Source organism: Eurytemora carolleeae, unplaced genomic scaffold (assembly GCF_000591075.1).
Source record: "Eurytemora carolleeae unplaced genomic scaffold, Eaff_2.0 scaffold1016, whole genome shotgun sequence".
NCBI classification, from domain to species: domain Eukaryota; kingdom Metazoa; phylum Arthropoda; class Copepoda; order Calanoida; family Temoridae; genus Eurytemora; species Eurytemora carolleeae.
The window spans coordinates 117,509-125,906 of NW_019396901.1; the positions used below are offsets into that span (position 1 = coordinate 117,509).

An 8,398-nucleotide genomic window follows, 5' to 3' on the forward strand; every position below is an offset into this window, starting at 1 on the left:
TCCTGTATTATTATAAAGTGTCCATAAATCTCTGTATTATATTAAAGTGTCCATAAACCCCTGTATTATAATAAAGTGTCCATAAATCCCTGTATTATAATAAAGTGTCCATAAATCTCTGTATTATAATAGAGTGTCCATAAATCTCTGTATTATGATAAAGTGTCAATAAACCCCTGCATTATTATAAAGTGTCCATAAATCCCTGCATTATTATAAAGTGTCCGTAAATTATTGTATGATAATAAAGTGTCCATAAATCTCTGTATTATAATAAAGTGTTCATAAATCCATGTATTATAATAAAGTTTCCATAAATCTCTGTATTATAATAAAGTGTCTATAAATTTCTGTATTATAATAAAGTGTTCATAAATCCATGTATTATAATAAAGTTTCCATAAATCTCTGTATTATTATAAAGTGTCCATAAACCCCTGTATTATATTAAAGTGTCCATAAACCCCTGTATTATAATAAAGTGTCCATAAATCCCTGTATTATAATAAAGTGTCCATAAATCTCTGTATTATAATAGAGTGTCCATAAATCTCTGTATTATAATAAAGTGTCAATAAACCCCTGTATTATTATAAAGTGTCCATAAATCCCTGTATTATAATAAAGTGTCCATAAATCCCTGCATTATTATAAAGTGTCCATAAATCCCTGTATTATAATAAAGTGTCCATAAATCTCTGTATTATAATAAAGTGTCCGTAAATTACTGTATTATAATAAAGTTTCCATAAATCTCTGTATGATAATAAAGTGTCCATAAATCCCTGTATTATAATAAAGTGTCCATAAATCTCTGTATTAAAATAATGAAAGGATTTATGGATACTTTACTTTAAAGTGAAAAAATGTACATGTAAAGGGCTACAGAAAAGTGAGTTAGAGCGATAAAATGTAAGCCCAAGGCGTTGTGACACTTCAAAGTCGACTCTGTTTTTTAACTTGATAAGCTGGTTGAATTTGGGGGGAATCATAGGCCGGTAAGGTTGGTAAAAAGGTGTTAAGAACATTAAGATTAAGGAAAACAAATGGTATTGAATATTGACCCTATATCACTGCTGAGATATTTTCGAGTGTGTTTTCCCTGAACGTGATAAGAGAGGGTTCTCATCAGATTATTTTTCTTCACTATAAGTATTATTAATATATTCTCATTTATGACCTAAATCATGGAATAACAATATTGCTGTTCATTTAACAAATGTAAGCAAGCGCATACAGTGCACACAGTACAGACTAAATATATGGCAAAATGAAACTGGACTACAAATGTATCAGCCCCTTCTGGAGTGATTCTAGTGATATTTTTGTTCGATAATGGAACTGGACTACAAATGTATCAGCCCCTTCTGGAGTGATTCTAGCGATATTTTTGTTCGAAAATGGAACTGGACTACAAATGTATCAGCCCCTTCTGGAGTGATTCTAGCGATATTTTTGTTCGAAAATGGAGAAAATGGAACTGGACTACAAATGTATCAGCCCCTTCTGGAGTGATTCTAGCGATATTTTTCCTCGAAAATGAATCAAATTGATATTTTGTTTTGGATGAATAATTTCGTCATTCATTTTTATTTGTTATTTTGTAAATATTGTTAATTAAATCATATTCTTATTTGTTAATTTGTCAATATTGTTAAATAAATAATATTTTATTTGTTATTTTGTGAATATTGTTAATTAAATCATATTCTTATTTGTTAATTTTTCAATATTGTTAAATAAATAATATTTTATTTGTTATTTTGTGAATATTGTTAATTAAATCATACTCTTATTTGTTAATTTGTGAATATTGTTAATTAAATCATATTCTTATTTGTTAATTTGTCAATATTGTTAACTAAATAATATTTTATTTGTTATTTTGTAAATATTGTTAAATAAATCATATTTAGAATGCTGAAAAAATAAAAAATAAACTATTTTGAAGTTAATTGCCAAGAAATTCTGCTTCTTGGTGAATATTATTATTATAAAGATTTATTCACACACAAAGATATAAATACATATATAAATGGTGTAGTTTAAATTTGTTTAAATAAATTTTTGAAAATAAAGGTGTCAAAATAGAAAAAAAATATGCAAAATTATGCACAAAATAGACGACATTGGTCATTACTCATTACATACATAACATATTTATCATTACAGTTATTACGTAATCATCGAATCCTTCAACATAGAAATTATTCATTCTTGTAAAACCGGAACTTTCCATTCATGTTCCAATGGGACATCAAAATATTTCATTTGTTTCTTAACTAACATTTTACAAGATCCGATTTACAGAACAATCATTTGCAATAGAAAATAAATTTCTGCCAAGAACTGTGTTAAGGTCATTTTTACATAAATTAGAAAGAACTGTAGGTTAAAATATATGAGATAAAGGAATGCTGACAACTTAAATTTTCTATTATCCTCTGCTATAAACGTCTTGTATTGCCGTCCTTACATTTATACTGGAAAGATATTGAGAGAAAACAACAAAAATTATTGACATACAATTATATTAAAAATTATTGACATACAATTATATTAAAAACCATTTACATACAATTATAATAAAATCATTGACATACAATTATAATAAAAAAATGTTCATCCAAAACCATGGTCTTACATATAGATCTCTTTCAAGATTAAGAAACTAAATTACAATCCATGATTTAGAATCAAATCTTCCTTTTTCTTTTCCATTATTTCATACTCTCCCCCCCCCCCCCCCCCCCCCCCCCCCCCCCCCCCCCCCCCCCCCCCTTNAACTACTCCCCCTCAAATCGGTCAAGGGGTTCATGAGTTATGATCCAACAAACAAACAAACATGTACCCAAACAGAGTCAACTACTCCCCCTCAAATCGGTCAAGGGGTTCATGAGTTATGATCCAACAAACAAACAAACATGTACCCAAACAGAGTCAACTGCTCCCCCTCAAATCGGTCAAGGGGTTCATGAGTTATGATCCAACAAACAAACAAACATGTACCCAAACAGAGTCAACTACTATTAATATTTACGAGCTTGAAAACCCAGCTTTGCCAAAAAAACAACCCACGTACTCAACTTAGAATTTGTAAACCAAACTGGAGTTCTTTTTAAACCAAACTGGAGTTCTTTTTAAACCAAGCTGAAAACATCTATGTAGACCATGTAGTTCTACCGTGTTTCCCAAAAAATAATTGCGACAAATCAGTCAAACGGTCTATGAGTTAGGATCGTACATGCACAAACAAAAAAACATCCAAACAGGAATTACGACTTTATATATATATATATATATATAAAAAGACACTCCTCCCCTTGTCTGAAAAATCTCCAATTGCCCATTATTTCCGTCATCACAAACTTGAATTTGAATAATTTGGTATTTTCCCCAAATTTGAATTTTCGAGCCTAATTCCCCAAACAAAGGATTTAATACAGGGTGATCATAAAAACTATCAGACTTTAGAGACAATTAATATTACTTTATTTACAAATCTTTATTTGATGTAAAAGTATTTCGAAATAAATACAGTCAAAACCAGAAAACTCTGAAATAGGTAGACAACTTTTAGCAACACATAAGTGTATTTGATGTTGTTATAAAGAAAATAATTTTACGAGACACTTAAAAAATTACAAATCAAATGAAATGGGTCTGTTTACACTGAATAATTTCTGTTTCCCGTGCTCATTGGACTATCTAAAGTCATAATTTAAGTTTGTCATCCTATTTCAGAGTTTTCTGGTTATCACTGCATATTTTAGAGTTTGTCATTTTAGAATATTTGTGCTGTGGGTTCCTCTGTTTATGCAGATCTTATTTAAAATTAAATGAGCGGGAAAATCTAACAATTCCAAGGATTAAAGTATTCAATTTAGGCGAAAAAGAAAATTAGACACAAAGGCGTAAAAGGGGGGCGAAGCATTCGAATCTGAAAATCAAACTCCAACAAAATCTTGGTTTTCCTTCAAATTCCACATATTTAAAACAATTGTGTCCTCTTTTCCGAGGGGGGGGGGGGGCAAAATAAATCCCCCCCACTCCCTAGAAAATCCTTTATAAACCCCTGAGCATAAGAAACTTTTCAAATTTGCGTAAAATAAACATGTATAATTATTATTTTGTTAGATCTGCGGAAAAAATATCAAAATTAAAATATTTAGGATAATTTGAGTTTAAAAATTTTACCTGCATTTTCCCATGAAATCCCCTCGTGTAACAGCATATTCACTACTAGTCATATATTCATCTAAAATAAAATCCCCTCGTGTAACAGTATATTCACTACTAGTCATATATTCATCTAAAATAAAATCCCCTCGTGTAACAGCATATTCACTACTGGTCATATATTCATCTAAAATAAAATGTCTAATAAATGTCTAATAGACATAAAAAACTCCATTTTTAATTTATAACGTAGTTTTCTATAAAACGTTTTTTTAAGAATGCGTTTTATATTGTTTAAAGTTTTTTTTTCTCATTTTCTCATTACAAACACAATAAAGGAATTGAGTTTGTGCAACAAGCTCAAATTTTCTAATCTCTATATCTTTGCATCCCATTGTAGTAGACCTTAGATATTTCAAACTATGAATTCTGTTAGATCAGATGATGTAAGTTTAAAAAACTTAAGGTTTGCACCATCGGATGGAAAATATTTAGGGATTAGAACATTTAAGTTTGTGGCAAAGACTCATTTCCTTTAAGTAAAATATGTGAAATTTTAGAAATTCCAATTCAATTCTTTTATTTTAGTTATACTCTTCTTAACAGTGTTTTAACATTCTTTAAAGTAACCCTTAATATAAACAGAGGAAATCACAAAACAAAGAAGCCAAAATTTCTAAGATATTCTTGTTTTCTAGCTAAAAATTGATAATTTTCAAATTAGAAAGGTATAAAGATAGGGTTGATTTTTCTGTCCCCCCTAACATACATTTGAGAATCGAAGAATTTTTTGGGCAGGATTAAATTTTTCTCAATTTTGCTGCTCAGAGCTGGGAACTTTAATCCCGACTGCTTAATCCATTATTCAATGTGGACGCTTTTAATTTCTTGCTTAATCCACTGTTTTTTGGATAAAGTACAGAAGAAACAAAAACCGGTTTTCAAAATTAGAGAGTCTCTTCCGTTTTTATATATTAATCTTAAATGGTGCACAAAATTTCAAATTTCCCGGCTTCATACACATGACTCTGTTTGGTTGAATTTTATACAGTTTTCAGGATACAAGTGCAAGATCAGGTTAGTCTCGAGATTAAGAAAAAGAGAGGATCAAGCTTTGATCTCGATATCCAAGATTCCAAAGTTCCCAGCTCAGATGAAAGTGTAAATTTGAGGTTCACAGTCTCTTGGAGTAAAAAGAAATAATGATACTTAAATTAAATATGTATATTTATTACCTTTATAAAGAACAGTGAAGGGAGGGGGGAAAATTATATCTTTATTTCCCCCCTCAACGCAATTATTCCCTGTACTGTCAAGAATGAATGATCCGGGGCAACATTTACTAAACAAATTATATTTTTTAAACATTTAAAATTTTAATCAAAGAAGGTCCAAACTTTTAAATAAACCACTCAAGTGAACTAAAACTTTTAAATCTGGAAGTTTTTTAGATTTAAAATATTGAAATGTCTTAGGTTAGAAAAAGTCAAAACTGACTGTTTAAACATTCGACAAGGACCAGGTCTAAAAGTTGTTTTATTACGAAAATATAGAGAAATGTTTCCGCATATTGAATACCTTTGGACTTATTGATAATAGCGTCAATAGATAAAAAAGTATATTGGTAAAATAGGTTGGAATACATCATATTATTATTAATATCGCACGAGAAAAGTTGAGAAACAATATGTTTAAGTAATACAGTAAGAACCAGAAAACTGTAGAATAGGAAGACGACATTAACGCAATTCTTAAGTGCATTTGATGTTGTTACAAAGCAAGTAGTTTTACAGTAACTTATTAAATCACTAATTAAGTAAAATGGGTCTGCAGTTTAGACAGTACAATTGCTGTGTCTCGTTGTTAAAGTCATAAATTTAGGGTAAAAGTCGTCTTTTTATTCTGGTTCTCTCTGTAACTAATGCGAATAAAATGTTCTTTTACCTTACATAATGGTGCTCCAGATTAACTGCCGATACTGCGGCTAGAACAGGGAGATTTATCACCAGACTAAACATTTTGGTCATTCACCTCGTCACCATCTTATTTACAAACATCTGATATCAGATGTTTGTCAATACATATCAGCTGTTAATCAATCAACACAGCTGATGACTAGTCAAATCAGCTAAACATCAGTAAAACAGCTGATTAATAATCAAATCAGCTAAACATCAGTAAAAATTGCAGCTGAAAATCAGTAAAAATCAGCTGAAAATCAGTAAAAGTCAGCTGTTTATCAGTCAAATCATCTGACAACCGGTTTATATCAGCTGATTAAAATTCATAAACATTAAAACCATGTACTTTCACAATAGTTTTGGAACTCTCAATTTTAATATTTTAAAGCGTTCACATTTGTAATTTTGAGATCATTTTTTCACTTTTTCCTTTCTTAGATGTATTTCTCATTTGAATACAAGTTTTAGGTTGGTAACAAACTGGTTAAGTTTATCCTGTCAACCGTGAATTCTGCGTAAATTTACAAAACACCTTTTTGGGTTAAATACAACAGAAAGAAAGCTAAGTTTTAAATTTTTTTTTATTATTATTAGTATTATTATAAATTATTTAATTTTCCTAAGCTTTAAAAAAATTTGTGTAAAATTTACGGATTTAAAATTTTCCACGGTGTGTTTAAGACGGACCAAGCCTTTATTTTGCATGGTAATTCGACCCAAGGTTATAATGCAAGGAAAGTTATTTTAGAGGTGTACGTATCTTTTGTACTGTCTCTGGGCGGTAATGTAAACACAAGACGGATGTCGAAGCCTGACATGGGATCCATCTTTCACATAAAAAATCAATGAAATATTTTGGCCTTGGGAAACTATTCTGTGAATTATCAAAATTTTCAAAATTCAATGCTTTTATCCTCCTCGGATACTAAACAAACACTGATGCATCTATTCTTGTTTACAAATTCCGCCCAGAGAGAACTGGTTTCAATATGTACGCAGAGTATACGCAACTATTATTAACTTTCCTTGCATTATAACCTTGATTCGACCAAATGAGGACTGAGGACTGATCAGGGCTCACATATTCTAAAGCAAGAAAAAGAATTATAATTTTTTTTGAAGAAAAAAATACAATTTATTACTTCAAACTTGGACATCATTCATAGGATTTGACCCGAATACTGGGAAATTAACCCATAAGTGACAGGTGTAGGAATGATTCGAATATACTTGAAACAACGAGAGAGCTGTTAAAAAAAAACATTTGATGAAGGATACACAGCTAGTAATATTGCAATCAGTCCCTTTACTAGACAATACTTTCTTCCTTGATTAGATGACAGAGTTTTAAATATATTTACTTTAGGGCTTTAGCATTTCCAGCTATTATTCATTATCATATTATCATTGATATCATCACTATCATCATTATCATCAATATCATCACTATCATCATTATCATTGATATCATCACTATCATCATTATCATTGATATCATTACTATCATCATTATCATTGATATCATCACTATCATCATTATCATTGATATTATCACTATCATCATTATCATCAATAGAATCACTATCATCATTATCATTGATATCATCATTATCATCATCATCATCAATAGTATCACTATCATCATCATCATTGATATCATCACTATCATCCTTGTTGATATCATGTATATAATCATCCCATTAGATAACATTATCATAATCATTATCATTATAATTATAATTATCATTAACATTATTATTATCATTATCATTATAATTATTATTATCATTATAATTATCATTATCATTATCATTATCATAATCATTATCATTATAATTATAATTATCATTATCATTATCATTATCATTATCATTATAATTATCATTATCATTATCATTATCATTATCATTAAGGGTTCTGTGTAAATTTTGCATGCATAAATCAACCTTGAAATTTTAAATGATTCATGGAAAAAGATTGAATCAGATAATTGTTTTGTTTTCAAGTTTATCATAATAATTTCTCTCTTATCTTTTTGTAAATGTTCCATACATTACAGAAAAATTATGTGACGTAATTATTTAAAAGCATGTGTCTGCAAAATCAGTTAAAAAATGTTGTCAACGCCAAAATAGAAAAAAAGGAAGATCCCATAACAATTTTACTTTTTAAAAGAATGTATCAAAGTGCTCAAAAACTTTAATAATTATCTTACTCTGACCAATTTTTTTAGAAACGCCCTGCACCCCCCCCCCCCC

At 29.5% G+C, this 8,398-nt stretch overlaps 1 protein-coding gene across 2 annotated transcripts in view; it reads right to left on the reverse strand.

Annotated features, from left to right (window-relative positions):
- LOC111709926 (probable G-protein coupled receptor Mth-like 3) overlaps positions 1 to 6,630 on the reverse strand; it is a 31,292-nt gene extending 24,662 nt beyond the window's left edge. The window contains exons 1-3 of one of the 2 annotated variants that reach the window (XM_023483872.1): positions 6,124 to 6,630; positions 5,415 to 5,521; positions 4,198 to 4,258 (exon numbers count right to left, since the gene is read on the reverse strand). In XM_023483872.1, the coding sequence (XP_023339640.1) occupies positions 4,198 to 4,258; positions 5,415 to 5,521; positions 6,124 to 6,206 (251 nt within the window). In that variant the 5' untranslated portion in view covers positions 6,207 to 6,630. The remainder of the gene's footprint in view (positions 1 to 4,197; positions 4,259 to 5,414; positions 5,522 to 6,123) is intronic. The other variant, XM_023483871.1, reaches the window with a different exon arrangement.
- Between the last annotated feature and the right edge of the window lie 1,768 nt (positions 6,631 to 8,398).